We start from the raw sequence: 22,533 nt of genomic DNA, 5'->3' as shown, positions 1-22,533 counted from the left end.
CACAATGCTAGGTCCTAGGTAATCAAATGAAAAGACTGAAACATTCCTTATTCTCCAGGAGTTTACATTTTATCAATTATGCTTCAGTTTTCCTGCTTTCAAGATAGTGTGAAAAGACATAATGGTGCTACTTGACCCAAGATAGTTTTTTCAGTATCGTAGTTGCAAAAAAGCAGTCTTCTATTTTATTTTTCTTGAGGTGCTAACAAAACAATTTTGGATTCTTTTTTCATCATCATTTCTGAATTGATGCTAGAATATTTGAGGCAAAAATCAGTACACAGCTGAATTACAAACAAGTACTAATTGGGTCTCTCCCCTACATCTGGGAAGCTGTACAATCACAACACCAAAGAAATTCTCTTTCCATTCTGATTTCCTTTAGATCTGTCAAGATTCTGATCCATGTTGTCTTAATTTTAATGGGAAAAAAAACTTCAAACCTGAGCAATTCAAGCTGCCCATATGTTATACAGTCTGCAAGGAACTGATCTGGAGATAGGGGATTTGGGGGACTGAAAATGGGGAGTGGGTGGATGGGCCACACAGAACATGGCCCTCTTCCCAATTCTCTGAGTGCCTATTAAATCTGATATCTTAAATGAAACTAGGTCATGGCTTTCACCCGAAAAGCATAATAGGATCATTGTTTAGGCGAGTGTCCCTTTCAGAATGCACAGAAATTAAAGTGAGCTTTGTTTTTAGCTGTTTATCTTGGAAATCATTAAGGTACACTATGACCTACCCCAAGTATGCTTGGTATTCCTCAACAATCTCCTAAATTAGTCCAGTCCCAATGGGATTGATTGTCAAAAAGATGAGAATAGATGTTTTTTGAGCAACAAATTCAGATTTTTGGTGATGTTTTGGTGACCTTGAAATGTTTGTTATTTTGTCCCATCCCTGCAATGGTTTTTCAGCCTTGCTTCTTCTTTGTTCCTGTGCTCTTTGAAACATTTTTAATGTGTGAAGAGTTGGAAAAGATTTCTCTAGTTAACCAAATCATCAAAAGTAAACATGGTCTGGAATCTGTGTGTGTGTGAGTTGCCAAAGACCTTCCAATGGGGGGATAAAAAGAGCACGTTCACTTATCTCAACCACTTAAATTACATGCCTTTGATAATTCAAAGGAACATTATTTCACTTCAACTATAATTTTACCACGGGAATAATTTTCTTCTACACTCAGGGCCAAAGCTGGTTTGTGGACATGAGGACTTTGGTAGACGCTGTTTATCATGTTTTCTCTTTCTTCACCAGCCCTCATTAGCTTGGTAAAGTTTAGACTGAAATGGTTATTAAAAAAAAGTTGACATGAATTCAGGGAAATCTAGTTCAAAATCCTAGTTCAAAAGTGGGAAGGACTAGGGCAGCTAGGTGATGTGGTGGATAGAGTACCAGCCCTGGAGTCAGGAGTACTTGAGTTCGAATTTGACCTCAGATACTTAATAATTACCTAGCTGTGTGTCCTTGGGCAAGTCACTTAACCCCATTTGCCTTGCTAAAAAAAAAATGTAAAAGTGGGAAGGACTTTAATGAAATCATATAAAGTGGGGGAGAAAGAATTAGAAGGATGGAATATATGCTAATGCTAATCATATAAAAAATGAACAATAAAGAATGATAAAGAATGTACTAAAATGCTGATGAAATCTCAAAGGGAATAAAAGGAAGTGAAAAATGTTATAGTCTAGGCATTAGGATTATCTAACAATTATAATTAGGAAGCAATTTACTTGCTTATATTGCTGTTAAATATTGTTTCTAATAAAATATTTAATTTTAAAAAAGTAGATGGTTAACATCTTTTCTTTTTCTTTGATGTTTACAAGGAAATGGGTTAAGTGACTTGCCCAAGGTCACATAATTAAATAAGTAATAATGTGTCTGAGGTCAGATTTGAACTCAGGTCCTCCTCTCTCCAGGACCAGTGCTCTATCCACTGTGCCAGCTAGCTGCCTCTGGTTCATGTCTTTTCAAAAAAAGTCTCCTTTAATGTGAAATAGGAAGACTGGACAAAGAGGGCTCAGCCCTTAAAGCATGCTCAAGTTGGCCATCATGGTGGGTTATAAGAACATGCTCTACAGCCTGGGCCCTCTTTGGTCAACCCCTCACCTCCCCTTACAATGGTCTACCTTCCATAAGTACAGTAACCTCAGAAAACTTAAAAGAGACAGTCTGGTACTCAGTCCAATTCCTTCACATAACAATCAAGGAATGAGAAGGGGGAATGAAGATGAGAAGTATGTATGAGAGATGAGAAAGAGAATTTTAAAAAAGCAGAAGAAAAGGTAAAATAAAAAAAGATAATGGAGAATCTAGGTAGGTATAATTGCATCTTACAACTACAGATGGAGTGGGGCAATGGGGAGGGGTTAAGCCTCAGAGTCCAGAAGACCTGAGTTCAAAATGCTCCTCTGATTACATACTGTCTACATATTCACAGGGAATTCCTTCCCCCTCTCAGTCCTGTGGGCAGCTTTTAAATCCTTATTTCTTCATAACATGCCTTCTATGTGTTCACTTTTCTCCACTCACATGACCCCCTTCTTCTCCTGTCTGGCCTCTTACAATAACCTTCTAGTTGAGCTCCTTGCCTCAAGTCTCTCCTACTGCAGTTCAACCTCACACCTCAGACAAAAATGATCTTCTTAAGGAGAGTTCCCACCACTCCCCAAGTCAATAAACAAAGTGTTTCACTCTTCCTTTGAGTACCACATAGAAAATGTTGTTTGTCATTTAAAGCCCCTCCCAATCTAACCCCTTCCTATCTTTCTAGTCACCTAACCATTTAATCCCATCTACATGTTCTACACCCAATCCTTGCTCATGATCCACCTCCAGCTCTGTGCCTTTTTCATGGGACTGTTCCCATATCTGCAATGTTCTCCCACCTTCTGCAGGAGGTCTTTCCCAGACCTGACCCCTTCTACCTCCCCCTCTCCAAATATAGACACTTCCAGTGTCTTCTCTGTGAAAAGAGGGTAAACGTCTATATATCTTGCAAGAACAGTTATTTCATGTTGTCTCTGTTAGAATGGGAACTCCTAGAACATCACTAAAAACAAACTAGATAACTATGATTATGTTAAATTTTTTTTTTAGGTTTTTGCAAGGCAAATGGGTTAAGTGGCTTGCCCAAGGCCACAGAGCTAGGTAATTATTAAGTGTCTGAGATCAGATTTGAACCCAGGTACTCCTGACTCCAAGGCAGGTGCTTTATCCACTACGCCACCTAGCCGCCCTGATTACACTAAATTAAAAAGCTTTTGCACAGACAAAACCACTGTAACCAAGATCAAAAGAAATGTAAACTGGGAAATAATCTTTACAACTAGTATTTCTGACAAAGGACTCATTTCTAAAATATACAGAGAACTGAGTCAATTTTTTTTTAAATAGCCATTCCCCCAATTGACAAATGGTCAAAGGATATGCAAAGGCAATTTACAGATGAGATCAAAGTGATCCATAGTCATATGAAAAATTGCTCTAAATCATTACTTATTAGAGAAATGCAAATTAAAGCTTCTCTGAGGTACCACCTCACACCTCTCAGACTGGCCAATATGACCACTGTTGGAAGGATTGTGGGAAATTTGGGACAGTAATACATTGTTGGTGGAGCTGTGAACTCATCCAATCTTTCTGGAGATCAGTCTGGAACTATGCCCAAAGGGCAACAAAAATGTGCATACCCTTTGATCCAGCAATACCACTACTGGACTTATACCCTGAAGAGATGATAAAAAAGGGTTAAAACATCACTTGTACAAAAATGTTCATAGCAGTCCTGTTTGTGGTGGCAAAGAATTGGAATGGAACACTATTGTTCTATTAAAAACCAGAAGGGATGGGAATTCAGGGAAACCTGGAGGGATTTGCATGAACTGATGCTGAGTGAGATGAGCAGAACCAGAAAAACACTGTACACCCTAACAGCAACATGGGGGTGATGGTCAACCTTGATGGACTTGCTCATTCCATCAGTGCAACAATCAGGGACAATTTGGGGTTCTCTGCTATGGAGAATACCATCTGTATCCAGAGAGTTTGAACAAAGACCAAGGACTATTACCTTTAATTTAGGGGAAAAAACCCCCAGATATCTTATTGTCTGATCTTGCTATCTCTTATACTTTATGTTTCTTCCTTAAGGATATGATTTCTCTCTCATCACATTCACTTTGGATCATTGTATACCATGGAAACAATGTAAAGACTGGCAAATTGCCTTCTGTGGGGGTGGGGGGAGGGAAGTAAGATTAGGGGGAAAATTGTAAAACTCGAAATAAATAAAATCTTTAAAAAAAAAAGAATGGGAACTCCTTGAAGGAAATAAGGCTGGTTTTTTTACCTCTCTTGTATCCTTATATAGCACTTTGTATGATTACATAGCACCTGCCACGTTCTTAGATGTATATTGTCCAGTTGTCTCACACTTTATGTGACCTTGTGGTCTTTCTTTCTTTCTTTCTTTCTTTCTTTCTTTCTTTCTTTCTTTCTTTCTTTCTTTCTTTCTTTCTTTCAGCAAGGCAAATGGGGTTAAGTGGCTTAACCAAGGTCTCACAGCTAGGTAATTATTAAGTGTCTGAGGCTGGATTTGAACTCGGGGACTCCTGACTCCAGGGCCAGTACTCTATCCACTGTGCCACCTAGCCGCCCCTTGTGGTCTTTTTTCAGTGGGGTTTTCTTGTCATTTCCCTCTTTCATGTGTTATCCATTTTTACAGATAAAGAACTGAGACAAATAGGAGTTAAGTGACTTGCCCAGGGACACACAGCTAGTAAGTGTTTGAAGTCAGATTTGATCTCAGACATTCCTGACTTCAAGCCTGGTATTCTATCTACTAATCCAACTTGTCACTATCTGTCACATATGAGAAAGGGAAGCAGAAAAATGGGGAACTCAAAATCTGGCAAGAAAATCAATGTAATTGGAAAAAAATGAAAAAAGGTAAGACTTTGCACCTTGGAGATGATCTAGTCACTTCAATCATTTTAAAGAGGGAGAAACTGAGGCACAGTATATTGAAATGATTGGTCTAATTTTATAATAGAATGATACCTGCATCAAATTTGACAAAATTATAGCTAGCTAGCAACAGTTACTTCTTGAAATCAGTTTAGGATCCAGGACTCTTTCCAGCTCTCTGTATGAAAGGGAGAATCTCCTGGAATACTCATATAATGATCTCTCTCTATAAAAGCATGGATTAGTCTCAGGATAGTTCAGAACTATTTACTTCCCTCAATATGAGTTGCTAAGGGTAATCCAAGTCAGGGTTCATGTTTCTTCCATTAAACCATCTCTCCGAGATTTTGAAATAGGAGGGGAGGACCAGAGCAGGTAAGTAAAAAATTCTATATGCCTGTCTCCTCTTCTCTCACTCCACCTCAGCTGTCATTCACTAGTTAATGCACCTCCCCATTGCTTCTTTTGAGGTAGGTGGTGTGGTTTGCTTGTAAATCATTAAAATGGAACATGTATTTATTTGATAAATTTATGATTAATTTCAATGATGCCAAAATGATTAGTGTGGCATCTGGTATCCAGAAGGATTCCACTAAAGCAGCTCATAAAATCAGGGAGGGGATCACAGAGTTAATTAATTCAGGTGTTAAATGTAGAAGTGTTTTACTTGGCCACAGAGGGAGGGATGCGTCATATCAGTGTACATTACAAACAGGTCTATGTTGTGTTGGCTTCTTGTTGTGTTTTTATGTGGTGGGTTGGATCCATAGGAGAAAAAAAAATCTAACTACTGTGACCAAACTTTAAGACAAATTGAGTTTTCAGAGTTTTGGAAATAAGATAGTATGAGTTTCTCTTATTTTTTTTAATATGTGTATTGGAAAATGTGCTGGACTAGAAATTGCTATTTCAGGAAGTGAGGTGGCCCAGTAGATTGAACACTAGACCTACAATCAGAAAGATTTGTTCATCTCAGTTTCTTCATCTATGAAATGGAAATAATAATAGAATCTATCTACCCAAGATTGTTCTGAGAATAAAATGAGATGATATTTATAAAATGCTATATAAATCTCAAAGAGCTATATAAATACCAGCTATTATATTTACAAATTGTGTGACCTTGGGCAAGTCACTTAAACTTAATGTAATCTCTGTCCTCATATAAAACATGATAATAACAATAAATGCCTCCCTTGTTACTTCAGAGGAGGTACTAAAAGAATCAAATTTATGAAGCATATTAAGGTTACAATGTGCTTCTCACATTTTGCCTCATTTGATATAGATCTCCTTCCACTATGAATTACCTTTGTTAAGCATTTGTGTCAATAAGCTCAAGCAGTCACATTTAACTTTGGAATAGGATCCAGGTATTTTTACTCAATAATCTTTTTTCTTTGTTCCTATTGACTCTAGGAGGCTTATCTTTCTAATTGCTTGGGCTAATGTATAAATGAGCTTATACTTTCTGAGCATATACAAAGTGACAGCCATAGAATGAGACTTGGGAAGCTGTCACAGTTGGAAATGCATAAAATAAATAAGCAGCATATAGATAACAAAATTGACTCCAATTTTTTTTTCTTTTGGAGGGGATTGGAAAAAGCAGATTGCAGTGTTACTTTAGTGGGAAAAAATGCAATGCATTTAGTCAGTCAGCAATCATCTGCATTTAACTGAATTGCAAAAAAACATTTAAACTGAACTATTCTGAAAAAGTCTTTGACTTGAAGCTATTTTGTTAAATGGGTCTCAACTTTCAGTTATGGAATTCTGAATCATTTTCAATAAAGAAACAGTTTAGGAGTGAGGGGCTACATCACCCCACTCTTTCATCCCAACTACAACAGAGAGAAGAGCTATGCAAAGCCAATACTCAGATGAAAACTCACATCAAGAATTTCCTTATTGGCTTTTGGAGAAGTAGCCTCTCTCAATTCTTTAATGGCAACAGGAATCTTCACCTTCTCTCCTTCTGGAATCCATAGTCCCTGCAATAAGAACAGTGAGGTTCATGAGAAAGGTTCATATTATAACAAAATATGAAATGCCATGCTTTGTATTTTGGATTAAAAATGTGATTATTTTTATTGAAAAGACATCTCTATTGGGCACATTTAACAGAACAGAAGGGAGTCAGAAGGGGGTATACAAATCAGTCAGACTATATAAAGGAACTTCCATATTAAGTTTAATATACACTTTTTAAAAATTCCAAGCTATGTGCCCTAGAAACTAATGGAAACTTGTACCATCAATTCTTTCTTTTATGCAAGAATATGATTATGATTGTTGATTTTGGTCAAGTTCATAATAAAAATGAATATTTAAAAAAGTAAACTTCAATTGGATGAAATCTTTCTCTCTTTCTCTCTCTCTCTCTCTCTCTCTCTCTCTCTTTCTATTTCATTTTTTCCACGATGAAATGTTTTTAATCTAAGTCACTGCCTGGCAAGGACTATGATTTCTCATGAACTGTCTAGAAGGTAGGCTGCATTGCAAGAGAGTACTTACCTAGATAAAATATATGACTGTCTTGAAGCTAATGTATAACATAGGCTTAGGACTTTTAAGAAAAAAAAACATGGAACTTAAAGAAATTAGATGCTGGACAAGAAAAAAATCTTTTTTTTTCCATTGGTGCATTTTATTTGTGTATATATATGTTTTACACCCAGAAAAAGAATCCCAGGATTTTGTCTCACTTCCTCATGGTCCATGATGCCAGCTGAGATTGTAAGCACAATGAACCCAAACTGATGGGATGGTAGCAGATTATTTTGCCACTTTTCCAGATCTTTCAATTGAATATCAAATCTGGGGCTGATTACACCACACTTGTTTAATCTGCCCATGAGGTTCACAACAATTTTTCCTGCTCTATGATCATCAATGATCTCAAATTCGCCAATGTAAACATGCTTCATCACCACAGTTAAGAACCAGATGATTACTTTAGAGCATGGCCTAATGAGAACCTGACATTTCCCTCGCTTTTTCTGCATTGTTGATGCTTTTGAGAGCATCTGCCAGGACATTCATGCACACCATGGTGGCAGCACTGCAAGATGGCAGAAAGAGGATAGGATGGGTGAGCATGGGGAGATATGGGAGGAAAAAAATCTTAATGAAAATATAAAACAAAGTCTATCTTAGGACTAGATGCTATATGTCTTCAATATGTTCCCTTTCCATGCTTTATTTATATTCATTTCATCACTCAAAGGCAGGATACTTTTTTTGGATAAAAGGTATGGGTTCCATGACTTGTCCCCAGGGTCACTGATCTCCCACAGAAGCTAAAAGAGCTTTAGCAGTCAGTGAAAGACTTTGGAAGTTTCCATGTTTTTCAGGCCACAAATAACATGTGGTAAAAATAAGTTAAAAAAATACTTATAATATACTTTCTCTTGCCATTGCTTGTGGTTCTTGGCGCTTTTTAGTCCATGTGTCAGACCAATCAAAGACCTTTCATCCTCATTATGACTACGTGTCTGGATCATCTTACCTTATACACTGTGCCAAAAGCTCCAGAGCCAAGGATTTTGATCTTTTTAAATTCTGTCTCCTTTAGGATCCGTAAAAGTGCCTGGTTGGGAGCTTCTCCACTGGGGGTAAGAGGTTCAACTAGCTATTAAGGAAAAAAAAATGAAAGGACCTGTTGAAATGTTATGAATGCTCCATAGGAAGGTGAAAACCAGATGTTCAGAGCATAAAAATCCATAGAGGTCAAATATTAATGAACAGCTATATGTGGTTCTTATTTAAAATCAATTAATTACCAGAAAAATTTGAATAGAAAAGAGGTACTTTCTCCAAAAGAACATGAAGGATGATTGAAGATAGCAGCAATTCACATGTGATCATTTTTTGCTTTGGGGAATATATATATAAAGATCCAACAAATTGAGCTATAGAATAATGTTTTGTCAAGTGAATCCTTTTATTCCATCACTTTGATTATAATAGTTGTTTTCATGGGAAGAAAAATTCATCCCAGCTGACAGTTGAAAACATTTGGTGAAGAAGTTATCTAGGTGATGGCCATCTTGATGTTATGCTGAGATATAAGTGGAAGGGAGCTCAGGGGCTCCTTACCCAGTCCTCTTATTTTATGGTTGAGGAACCTAAAGCCTAGGAGTTTCATTGCTTTGACCAGTGTTACATAAGTAAGTAAGCTTCAGAGGCAGGACCTAAAATCAAACTTAGTTCTCTCCACTGTACCATAGTCATTGTTATCTGGCAATAATTGGTGGAAGTTGTGATTTCCTCCCCTGTACCTCCACCTTTACCATCAAGGACTATATTAAATTTCTTGAACTCTGTACACCATACAGTCTAGCATAGCAATGAGAACACAGTAGATGGTTAATAAATAATTGCTGATACAGATTGACTATAATTTCAAGTATAGCACCACTCAGAGGTAGCTACCTAATGGAAACTTGCTGTGACATATAGATTTTTTCCATTTATAATACTGAATTTCCTTAAATAAAATTCTGCCCTTAAATAAAATTCTCATCATGAAATGGGGACAACTCTGGGTTCTCTAATATTATGAAAGTCTTCAAGAAGTCCTGTGTGCCAATTATCTGAGGTTCAGCTAAACTAAATTTAGATTCAGTCATCACTTGAAGATTAAAAGGTAAAATTTGCATCAGATCCCCTGACTCAAATCAGAGCACTTTCTTCTATATCATATAAGTCTAGTGAGTTCCATCATAAGCTTTCAAATGAGAAAGATGGAATCCTAGCCTCTTTCCTTTTTTTTGAATGTTATTTTTTTTATTTTTTCAGTTACATGCAAAGATAGTTTTCAACATTCAAATTTTTGTAAACTTTTGAATTCCACAGTTTTCTATCTCCTTCCCTCCCCCCTTCCCATGACAGCAAATAATCTGAAATATCTTACCTCCCTTTCTTGCAACAGCCTGCGCAATGTGCGCTTACGGACAATATGACGCCTTCGAAGGAGGAGACCAATGCTAAGGCTCAGCACAAGCAATAAGAGAAGGCCACCTACAATTCCAGTGGCAATGGAAGGAATCTTGGGGCTGGAAAGGAGAAGGAAAAAGAGAAACACATACGTGATGGGCTCATCAACAAAATAAGATTGAGATATTTCTTGTGTTTTGACACACTGACTATTAAAAAGAACATCTAAAGTTCCTCTTCTCTTCTATCCCACAATTAAAAAGCCTCATTAAAGACAAAAAACCCCAACATAAAATTATACTGCCACATGGGAAAAAACATAGAAGGTAGCTGCCTCAATTCTCTCTGTAGGGAATGGAACAGGATGCAGTTAAGGCTGAGAACAACAAAAGCAAGAGGCTATACAAAGTACAAAAAAGCCTGGTGTGGAATAAGATGGCAGAATAAAACAAGAGGAGATAAATAGAAGAAGTGATAGGTGTCAGGACTTGGGAATGGACAAGAAAAAGAGGAAGTTGATGAATAGATAAAGAAAAGAATTTGAAAGTGTCTTCCTCTTGCCTTAAAATTACAGAGAAGGACAAATGAATAGCAATGTCAAGCTATCTGTCCCATGAGAAGGAGAAGGTCAAATTTTAAAGATCAGATATAATCAAAGCTCACTAGTTCAAACCCACCATAGGGAAAAGAGTTGGATTAGTGGAGGTTGAATTTAGACTACTTTTTTTTTAGTTTTTTTTTTAAGTTTTTGCAAGGCAATGGGGTTAAGTGGCTTGCCCAAGGCCACATGGCTAGGTAATTATTAAGTGTCTGAGGCCCAATTTGAACTCAGGTACTCCTGACTCCAAGGCCAGTGCTCCATCCACTGCGCCATCTAGCTGCCCTGAATTTAGACTACTTTTAAGAAATTGTAGTTACTACTTTAAAATATCTACAATAATTTAATGTTATGTTATTATCTCCTTCAGTGAAATGAAGAACATAAACATGAAGCCAAAAAAAAAAATGGCAGTTGACATGATCTTTACTAGTAAAGCCTAAAACTCGGACAGGTGGGCCCTGACTATCTCTGGTCTAGACTACTCTGATAGTAGTCTAACAGATCTTATAGTCATTGGGTCTTACCACTCCAATCCATCCTCCACTCTGGGACCAAAATGGCTCTGTCACCTCCCTGAACAAAGTCTTATAGTGAATCCCTATTACCTTCAAGATCAAATAAAAATCTTTGTACCTTTCTACCTTTCCAGGCCTTTACCCTTTCTCCATACACTCTTCTATATTGCTACATTTGCCTGGCTGATATGACTTGAAATGGCCACTCCATTTCCTGACAGACTCCCAAACCTGGAAAACTCTTCCTGCTCACTTTCACTTGTCATTGCCTGGCTTCCTCCAAGATTTCCCTCAGATTCCACCTCCTGTAGGAGATCTTTTCTAGCTGCTCAACTGGTAGCCTCTTCCCCTCTGAGATTACTTTCCATATGATTCTGTGTATATCTTATAATTACCTAGTTATTTACATGTCGTCTTCTCCCTTGGAAAGTTAACTCCTTGAAGATAAGATAGTCATTCTTTGTATCCCTAGTTTTTAGCATAGTATCTGACTCAAAATAAACACTTAACACTTTTTTAAAAATTTATCTATTTATTTATTCTTAATTTTACAATTTTTTCCCTAATCTCGCTTCCCTCCCTCCAGCCCCCACAGAAGGCAGTCTGTTAGTCTTTACATTGTTTCCATGGTATACAATGATCTAAGTTGAATGTGATGAGAGAGAACTCATATCCTTAAAGAAAAAAATAAAGTATAAGAGAACAAATACTTTTTGAATGACTGACAAATGAATCAATAAATGTATACCTGCAATACTTACCCAGATGTGGGACAGCCCTCAAGACCTGGACCTTCACACCTGCAGAAGGAAGGAGAGAAATAAAAAAACATCCATTACCACACCTTAAAAAATTTTTTTTTTTAGATTTTTCAAGGCAATGGGGTTAAGTGGCTTGCCCAAGGTCACACAGCTAGGTAATTATTAAGTGTCTGAGACCAGATTTGAACCCAGGTACTCCTGACTCCAGGGCCGGTGCTTTATCCACTGCACCACCTAGCTGCCCCTACATCTTAAAAAATTAATCAAATTCAATAATTCTACTGCATTCTATTCACAAATGCATTCTAATTTCTTCCTTTTAATCTGAGCAGCTTATGGGACAAAATACTTTAAACCAAAAAACTGATATTTATATTGTGTTTTAAAGTTTGCAAAGTGATTTAAATGTATTTTCTCTGATAATTATATTAATGGTATGATCCAAGTTGGAGAAATGTTTAAATGTTTCCTTTAAACTGTTGAATTCAGAAAAGTCCCAAACATACAGGTGTCTCATGGTACTCTGTATTACTGTGGGTAGGACTATATATGGACATGACTATTGTCCAGATGAAAAGTGAAAAATTCCGTCACTCTTGCAAGTATTTCCAGATATGAAGCACTGTGTATAAAGAAAGCATCTGGATATCTTGTCCCAGGTTTTCATTTTAATTTAGGTGAGTGAAGTTAAGAAAATTCAAGTGACAGAAATGTATGACTAATTCCAATTCCTTCCTCTGGACTTTTTACATTTTGAAGGGTAATTAGGCAATAGTCAAGTTGTCCTTATAATTGCTACCTGGTAGGTTCACTTTCCCCCTCATCATACATGTCTGTGATGAAATATACTACTTTTTGCACTCAAGATATCATCAGAAATATATGACAGAATCCTTAGCCCTATCATGGTACCCATTAGGCCCAGTCTTTAATACAATGCCTGTCAAAGAGTAGGAACTTCATAAATGCTTATAGACTTAACCTGCATTTTGGATTCTTTTGAGATTATAGTTTTCCCAGATTCACAGTCATATAGATGTAAATTTGTCTATCAATATATTAACTGCTCAGATAAGTGGATAGGGATTTGACTGACCTTGAAGTTCAGGAATAATGGATTAAATACAGACTAGCTGCATGATGGTGAGCAAGTCCCCACGAAGACTAAATGATAAGTGGGATATGGGTCTAGATTAATGGAGAAAAGATCTACAGCAAGAGTTTTCTACTCTGATAAAATATTTGGTCTGAACCCCATTCCTTCTCCACTACTACTTTCTTCCACCCTCCCCACTCTAAGTAGATAGATCAATTTTTTAAACTAACTTTCCCCATAATTATTCATTTGAATCTAATTTAGCTTGTTGGTTTCTGTCTAATTTATGGATTTTTGGAAGTGAAACAAATTGTAATAACAGAAGTTACTTCAAGCTCTAATCAAAATGAGAAACTATCTTTTTATAATTTCCTTAGCTTCCCAAGACCTTCTCATGACCTCTCCTCTTCATTTATTGTCTCAATGCCAAAAGAAAATGAAGATACGACTTTCTACTACTGAAAATTCCTCCTGGGTGTTTGGTTGAATTAATGACAGAATTTATAAACCCATAGCCATGAAATTTGTGGGACCAAGCCATTGGTGATAAGGCCAAGCATTATTAATTGCAGAGCAGTATTTCTTTTCATTCGCCTTACTCAGCTACTTTGCCACCTGACATTAAAATGATTTGTGGTCCCAGGAGAAGAGAAGTGCAGAAAATAGAAACTATTATAAAGGTTTAAAGGCTTAATCACATTAACATGTCCCCTCAGCCATTGGGATTATAACCTAGTTAGCATCCTGTCTTTGAAAAACTCTTTTCCCCCTGAGAGATAGCTCTACATGCTATCCTACCCCTATTGAGTAAATGGTTATGCTGAGTCAGACAAGGGCTAAGGATGAACAATAAACCAGACTCAGAATTAAGGAGATAAAAGTTGGATTGCCTTCAGTGATTTCCACACTTCTTAATGATATAAAAATACAACTTAAAAAAAGAATACCAATACTTTTTTCATAATTCTATCTGCCTGCTTAAAGGATATTTCTATCAAAGAACCAAAACTACAGAGACTCTAAGGAATAATGATTAGATGTATGGTGGGTCTAAGTAGGTGGTGAATATTACTGCCTGCAAATTAAAACAATGAGGTATCATCTCACACTTATTAGATTAGCCCAGATGAGAAAAAGGGAAGGTGATCAATGTTGGAGAGGTTGTGGGAGGATTGGGACATTAATGCATTGCTGGTGGAGTTGTGAATGAATCCAACCTTTCTGGAGAGCAATATGGAACTATGACCAAAGAGCAATAAAACTGTTCATATCTTTTGACCCAGCAATTCCAATTCTAGGACTATATCCAGAAGAAATTGTAAAAAGTGGAAAAAGTTCTACATGTTCCAAAATATTCATAGAAGCTCTTTTTGTAGTGGCAAATGGAAATTGAGGGGGTGCCTATCAATTGGGGAATGGCTAAAGAAGTTATGGTACATGAACACTATAGAATATTATTGTTTTATAAGAAACAATAAATGCTCTGACTCTAGATAAGCATGGAATGACTTACGGGGTCTAATGCTGAGCGAAAGGACAAGAGCCAAGAGAACAATTTACACATCAACATTATGAAATGAACAACCTTGATGGAAGCAAACCCTTTTGGCAGTCCAGAGAGCTAGGACAACTGTATTTGTTAGATTATGACCTATATTAACCCCAACCAGAGGAGGAAAAACAAAATGTAACAAAACACACAGAAAAAAAAGACAACCCTACTGAATCTGATGATTATAAAAATTATCTCTTTATGTATCTCTTTCCCTTAATCCTAATTCCTCATGCCAAAAATTACTAATTTGTAAATATATTTAAAAATATGTTTGTAAAATGCTAACCTGATTGTTCCCAACTGAGGGAAGGGGGTGGGGGTGGGAAGAGAGGGTGGAGAGAAACTTTGTAAGTTGGAAATATGTATTTGTATATGGATGAAAATAAATAAATTAAAAAAATCTTTAAAAAGAAGTATTCCTGCCAATGATGATTTGTACACAGGAAATGTTGTCAAATACTTCATTGAGCTATACATGAATGAAAAAGGAAGGAAGTTCATTGTGCAGTGTGGGAGAAAGTTCTGACTTTGTTCAGTCATTTATCAGTTGTGTCTGACTTGGCAAAGATACTAGAGTGGTTTTGCCATTTACTTCTCTAGCTCATTTTACAGATGAGGAAATTGAGGCAAACAGGGTTAAATGACTTGGCCAGGATCATAGCCAATTAATGTCTGAGGTCATTTGAATTTAGGAAGATGTGTCTTTCTGATTCCAGACCCAGCACTCTCTCTACCACCTAACTGTCCTATGAGAATGACATCTATAATTTGCTAATTAATATACATTTATTAAAATATCTCATTCTATCCTTAGACTAGGAGCATACATTTAAAGTTGGAAAGGATTTATGAGGTCATCTAGTTAAATCCCTTTGTTTTACAAATGGGAAATTGAGCCCCTTAGAAGAGAAGTATATTGGTCATTATCAGATAGGCAGTGGCACAGTCAGGATATGATTTTTATCTCAGGATTCGGTACTCATTTTATTGTTTCATTTCACTGCACTGATGGCCTAAATATTAAGATCCTCAGGAGAATTTCCATTAAGTTAGATGGATTCCATATGGAGGGTTTATTGGAAGTTCATGAACAAGAATCACACACATTGAGTGAGATGATATGGATGGGCTGTGAGCTCACCAGCAAAGGGAGTAGTTGCCCAAACCCATGAAATCATAGATGTGTTGAAATTTCAAACTATATTAAGCGAAGTCATGTTGCCTTTAGTATATGGATATAGGACTTCTGATCAACTGTCAAGAAGGTATGTTGCCTGACAACATAAGCTGATTGGACTCTTGAAAATAATAAACCCTGGACTTCAAAGAGAACAGGCAGGAGATGTCAAATAGAACTCTTAATGATGTGATGATAATAAAAATTTTAATAAGCATTGGAAAGACTTAGTTCCCTGGCTAGTGTTGTTCACTTTCATCATGATGTATTCATTCTGACTTAGGGAAGTTTGGAAAAGCCTCAAAAAGGTTGGGTTACTGATGATTTACACTTTTTGAATCTAATTAAAGGGCACCTCTGAACTTAGTTTTCCAATTATATATACGATAGTAGTTTCTACCAATCAGTTTTTGAAAGTTTTTTGAATTTTACAATTGCCCCCCTTCTTCCCTCCCTCCTCCCCCAAACAGAAGGCAATTTGATAATCTTTACATTGTTTCCATGCTATGCATTGATCAAAATTGAATGTGTTGAGAGAAAAAAAACATATCCTTGAGGAAGAAATAAAATATTAGAGAAAGCAAAATTATATGGTACATAAGATAACTTTTTTAAAAATTGAAGATAATAATCTTTGGCCTTTGTTTAAACTCTACAATTCTTTCTCTGGATATAGATGGTATTCTTGTTTGTTTGTTTATTTTCTTTAATCAAACTAGAAACAAGACTTCTGAATGGAATGAGCTTCTTATTGAAAAATATAAAAATTCAATATAAAAAAACTGAATAATTACTCTGAGGATTGAAGGACACTTATTCTTATGATCATTTTAGCTTGTACTAAGACTGTTTACCTTACAATGCCATCGATGAAGAGATACTGTTCCAGTGGGATTTTTATATTTTTATAATATTAAATCATTAATCAATCTAGTCACTAAGATAATCAAGAGTCAACCCCATGAATTCAGACCAATAAACAGGAATTAGTTCAACTGCTTGGCTGAGTTATTGTGGCAGAAATACAGTCCATTTTAATGCAACCTTTTTTGTCAATTGCTTAGAGAGAAATCAGTTTGTAATTTTACATTGTTTTCTAGGCAGTTAAAATTTTTACTTACCCATAGGTACAATTTGGATGGCATCGTTGGCAAACCTTATTTGCATCAGCATATTTCCAGACCAAGGTATCATTTTCTCCTAAAACTCCAGATGGGCAAGTTTTGACACAGTGTGGACCATCTATATAGTGAGCACACTGTATACATTTATCAGGACCCTAGAAGAAAACAAAGTAAATTCATAAGCCTTCTTATCCTTTAAGGTAGCAAATATTTTCTTCAATTCTGTATTTTATCTTAAGAAGGAAGAAAATAAAAAAAACCCCAGTCCAATTCAGATATTAAGTCAATGTGGTATCATAGGATGATTTCACTGGAATTGGAGTCAGAAAACCTGGGTACCTCAGCTTTAAAATGAAGAATTCAGACCAGATGATCAACAAACTTCCTTCAGTTTCTTAATGTTAATTCTAAATCTTTTATTTTGCCTTAGTTATCCAAAGGGGGTGGGGGGGTGAGGGTTGGGGGGGACCTATCACCTCGAGTTAGGTTATTCCAATTTGAGACAACTCTAATTGTTATTTACTCCCTTGCATTTAACCTAAACTTGCTCTTTTCACTTCTACCTTTTCACCTCCAGTTGTTCTCACTAAGGGTTGGGGGAAATCAATGGAATAAATAGAATTACTTCTCTGTAATTCTTGAAGGTAACTATTTTGGGACCTCCCTCTGTTTCCTCCATCCATTGGGACTTCTCTATGTAAGGCTTAATATATCCAATTCTTTCATCCAGTACTCAGAAATCATGGACCTAATGTCATGGAAACAATCCTGGTTGTCCTCCACCGGAGATTCTCCAATGTACAACCTAAATTTAATCACTCAGTATATTTATGAACATGAGAAGAAGATGAATCACAAATACAACAAATATGCCAAGCCCTGTGACTTCCTCAGTAGTGAGAAGAAGAATCAGTATCACATAGCATAGAACTGTGTTTATGCTTATTATATAAACATGACTTCAGAAAGTGAGAACAGATATGTTAAATGATGAATAGAAATGAAGTTTAACTATTTAGATCATTGTAGCAGGACACTTTATTTTGAGGTTTCCAGGAAATGCTTCTTCTTTTTTTTTTTTAGTTTTTTTTTTTTTGCAAGGCAATGGGGTTAAGTGGTTTGGCCAAGGCCACACGGCTAGGTAATTACTAAGCGTCTGAGACCAGATTTGAACCCAGGTACTCCTGACTCCAGGGCCGGTGCTTTATCCACTGCACCACCTAGCCGCCCTCAGGAAATGCTTCTTTTGAAGATTTTCTGCAGCAACCTCTCTAGAGGTTATGAATTATATGATCAATGTGCTAAATAAATATAGAAAAAAGGTTTAATCCTTATTCTGGTGGTGTTGGTCCTTGTGAATCTAAGGTATCAGATACGCTCCTTACCGGTCCTGTGCAGGTTTGATTTGTCAACTGAGGAAGACACTCAGGATGGCACTGGAGACATTTCAGATCCTCCATATACTCCCTTGGCTCTCTGGGAGGAGAAGAAATTAAGAAAACTGATTAGTGCTACTAACAGGCATCCTGGAAGAATCTTTCTTTATCAATGCAGTTTCAGATTGGTTCAGATGGCAGGCTCAGAATTACATGCAAGATAAGCATCGCCTATGTGACCCAACTTAGACATACAGTTAAACTTGTTGCCATTGAATCAAGGTCAAACAGGTATAATCCAGCAAAAAAAGAAGATTGCTTATTACTGATTTAAATTTAGTGACACATATCACCTGGATCCACAGTCACCTTTGTGTTGAGATGAATCATAACAATGAATTAGAATAAGAACCTCTTTCCTACATTTTTCAGAGTCAAGCTTTTATAAATGATCCAAGGAAAGTCTTAAATAAACTCTTAATGAAATTGCAAACTTTAAAAGTTACAGATACAAAAATACTAAAAGGAGCATTAATCTTCTATTAATGTTAAAGATGTAAATCAGATTTCTCAATCCCCTATTCCCCATGACTAATGAGTTGTTAATTGAGGAAAGAGTTAATGTCCAATTCAAAAGATGCAATGATAATGACAAATGTCAATAAAATTGAAATGTGAAGCTGATATCTTTGCTCTAGGCCACACACAATTAATGTTTAAACATGTAAATTTGGCACAGATGATTCAACTTGCAAGGAAGCACTTTCATTTGAGGCAACTGGTATTCATTAAATCAAATCCCTCTCCTAATCTGACATCCAGATTCATTTCTTCTTTTATTGTAGGCATTTGATAAAGGGAAGCTTTTTGCAAAGGTACCAACTACTGAATGGCAAGTTGATATATATTAATATGAAAGCTTCTCATTAGGATACGTCAAATGTTATTTAATTAGTCTTGCTTACTATGTTTCATTAATAAAAATTGTGCTGGAAGTCTTTATACATGCCAAAGTGGCTGTGCAAACATTCCTTTATTGGTATTAACACTTAATATACTAATGGAGCAAAGCTGTCTCACTCAGCAAAGATACTGATCCCAGTCCAAAGAATTTTGGAGAAATCATCTTTGTTTTTTGATTACCTTCCAGATTCTGGGTATGATTCAAGATTTGAGACATTATCTTGATTACATGATGTCCAGACTTAAAGAAATCTTGGAGAAGATTTCCTTCACATATATTCCTACCTAGGAATGTCAAAGTATTCTTCATTATTTAATTCCATCTTCTTGGGCTCTGGACTTTATTTCTAACTAGTTATGTCTCTGGTTCCTGTTTCCCACTTTAACTTTAAAATTGTCTCTTGGCTTTTCATTTGGATTAGTTCAATAGATGTTTAACTTTATGTTTAGTCAATTTCAAGGTTCCCATTTGGGGATGTTCTATAGGTATATTTTTATAATTCTTTCTAATTTAGGGTTGCATTTCTGCTTTTCTCAGGGTCTTCCAAAAACAGAGCAGAAGCAGCAGGAAAAAGAATTTGTGTGGATGCCACTAGAAGAAATTATGACATCTTTGGGAAAGTCTATCAAATTGGGAAAAACATCCATGGTCTTGGTCTTGATTGCCTCCAAATGCATGTTGCCTTTATCTGTGAAAACTTCCATAAACTTAGATCAATATCTTTGACTTATTGAGGAAATTCAGATGCTCCAGACTGAAGAATATAAAGGATAGATATAGACATACAGGAACAGAGACTCTATAGTCTTATTCTATACTCTACTCCAGTATTTAAAATTTTGTCGGGATGAAAATAATTTTTATTTCTTGGGAGTGGCATCCTTGAAAGGAATGGTGGTACTTTAGCTTCCACTATGAAACAATTTCAATTTTAGAGAATACCTGAATAACTGAAAAATAAGGTGATTCCTTCATGGTTCTATTACTATTATATGTCAAAGTCAGGACTGATTCTACGTCTTCCTCGCTTTAAAATATGGTTAGTGTTTATTCTACCATGATGCCTCTTTTCAAACAGATGAAGCATAATTATTCAGAAAATGATCTTCATTCTTGCTATGATTTTTACTAGCTATGTGACATTAGAAAAGTCACTTCAGCTCCTTGTGAGCTACTTCCCTCATCTTTAAGAAGAGAGGGTTGACCTAGATCCTCTCTCATTCTTTCCTACCATAGAGTCTATGATTATAATTTTTTTCTATTGAAGGTAAAATAGTAATAAATGGTTTTAAGGTACACTAAGAGATTTAGAATCAACAATAAAAAATAATTCCAAAGAATAACAATGCCAAAGACAGAAGCCCCTCATTTTACTGAAGAGTGATCTGAAGCACAGAAAAGGGAAATAATGAGAATTACTAATTGCGCTGTTTGGAAATAGAAATTAAAAATAGAATAAAGTTTTCTTTTTCTGAGAAAGTTTACACAGGATGCTGCCGAAAAAATGAACTTTTTTTGTGTATGTGATAGAGACCTAAGATTCTATGGACTAGAGGGGGGTGGGGAGAAACATGTTCTTTCCTTTGTCAGACCAAGGCAGGACCCTCCACAAAGACAATACCCAGCACATATATCTGGTTACCAAACTCATTAAGCTTTCTCAGCAAATTCCTTGAATTCACATGAAGTATTTTGAAGAGAACCCCAATCTCAAATTTATGTAATTAATAACTTTATAGTGATGACTAAATTAAGTGGATGTTTTGGTGTTAAGTAAACCTATACCCAGAAAGTTGATGCCCACAAACATTAACCCCATTGCCCCTAGTCTTGCAAATTGATGCAAATTTAAAGATAAGCAATTGTATTTGAGAAGTTTATGATGAAATGAAAATCAGAAATTTGAAGGAAGTGGATCTTGAGGAATAATGAAAGAAAAACAGAACAGCTTCTTCAGAGGGGAAATGGAACATTCTGAAAGATGAAACCAATGCCTGAAGAATACATCTTCTTCAGAGGACTGGCTAAGTGAGGAAACATGATCCTATGGTATTTGCAGAACATTTTGTTTTGTATCTCAAGTAAAATTATTTAGCAAAGAATCCTGAGACAATATGAATAACTTCTCAGCCCTTAACAAGAAGAAATGAATAAGAATGATAATATTTGTGATTGGGACTTGATAGGATGCCACTTTCCAAGGCACAGGGTGCATAGGCTTTCCTAATTTTGATTTCTTAAGCCAAGAAAGGTATTAGGGTATGTGCTGAGATCAAAGATAGAGCTCAACATTTGTTATAGCATTTTACACTTTACAGAATGCTTTCCCATACGTACATCTTTTCATTTGATCTTCACAACAAACACATGAAGTAACCAGAGGAGGATAAGGAGGAAATATGATCCCACTCAACTACTTGGATTTGTTTTAGATCGGATTATAATGAATGTAAACCTGTCACTCTCAAGAGAATAGTAATTTTTTAGGACTTTTCTATTTCTATGGTAGTTTAGATTTACAAACACCTTTCTCATTAAGAGCCTTGGGCTTAATCCCAAGGGTATGATAGGCCTTCATAGGATATACCTGAGACTATGAGTTTCAAGCTAAATGGTAATAAGGAACAGAGAATTCAGTGCATTTTCTGGGCACCCATGAATACAAACATGCATCAATTGTGTCAACATATAGAGACAAGGGTATCTTCATGGTATGATTTAAAAAAAAACCAAATAAAACAAAGTGAATCTTCTTGTCAAGACCCTGAATCCTTCAATTATTGGGACAATTCACTTAGGAGGGTGATTTCCAGAGGCTATATTTATAAATTTTTAGAAATTCTTCAGAAGTTTTTAGAAATAACTTAGAAATTAGGAGTTCAAATGGATGCACTTACTTGGGTTCCTAAATTTGTAATTCAAGGCTCTGCCAAAGTAGAAAAGGTTGTACCAGTGAGGAGTGAGCTCCCCATTACTAGAAGTCTTAAAGCATATGGTGGGTGAAAATTTTTTAAGTATGATGTAGACTAGATTCTTTTCTGGGGCGGTTTAGGGTTTAGAGGTTCCTTCCAATTGAGACCATGTGATTCTGAGCAGGATTGTTGTAGGTATCAAATGAGATAACATGCAAAGTACTTTGCAAACCCTACAAGCACTATAAATGCTAACTACTATTATTGTTGTTGTTTTAAATTATTAAATGTTATAAATTATAAAAAGTTATATGCAAGTCAGCAGAGTATAGTAGAAAGAGAAGTGTATCAGAAGATGAGCTTAACCTGTGCCTCTGACATTTATTTTCTAGCTGTGTGAATGTGAGTAAAGAGGCAGTGTAATACTACTTAGAACTTCAGAATCAGGAAAACCTAAAATTGATTGTCTGAGTGACCATTGTCAAGTCACTTCACCTCAATTATTTCACTGTGCCTGTATTAGTGGAGGTATCCTGA

At 36.1% G+C, this 22,533-nt stretch overlaps 1 protein-coding gene across 2 annotated transcripts in view; it reads right to left on the bottom strand.

The window, feature by feature from the left end:
• Positions 1-22,533, bottom strand: part of EGFR (epidermal growth factor receptor) — a 225,268-nt gene that overhangs the window by 29,384 nt on the left and 173,351 nt on the right. For both annotated transcript variants that reach the window (XM_074198315.1, XM_074198316.1), the window contains exons 14-19: positions 18,130-18,220; positions 16,742-16,899; positions 11,793-11,831; positions 9,893-10,034; positions 8,486-8,608; positions 6,870-6,968 (exon numbers count right to left, since the gene is read on the bottom strand). In XM_074198315.1, the coding sequence (XP_074054416.1) occupies positions 6,870-6,968; positions 8,486-8,608; positions 9,893-10,034; positions 11,793-11,831; positions 16,742-16,899; positions 18,130-18,220 (652 nt within the window). The remainder of the gene's footprint in view (positions 1-6,869; positions 6,969-8,485; positions 8,609-9,892; positions 10,035-11,792; positions 11,832-16,741; positions 16,900-18,129; positions 18,221-22,533) is intronic.

The sequence above is a fragment of the Macrotis lagotis genome, chromosome 8 (assembly GCF_037893015.1).
Source record: "Macrotis lagotis isolate mMagLag1 chromosome 8, bilby.v1.9.chrom.fasta, whole genome shotgun sequence".
NCBI lineage: Eukaryota > Metazoa > Chordata > Mammalia > Peramelemorphia > Peramelidae > Macrotis > Macrotis lagotis.
Note: the sequence above shows the minus strand (reverse complement) of the source record. Positions and strands in the feature narration are given on the sequence as shown.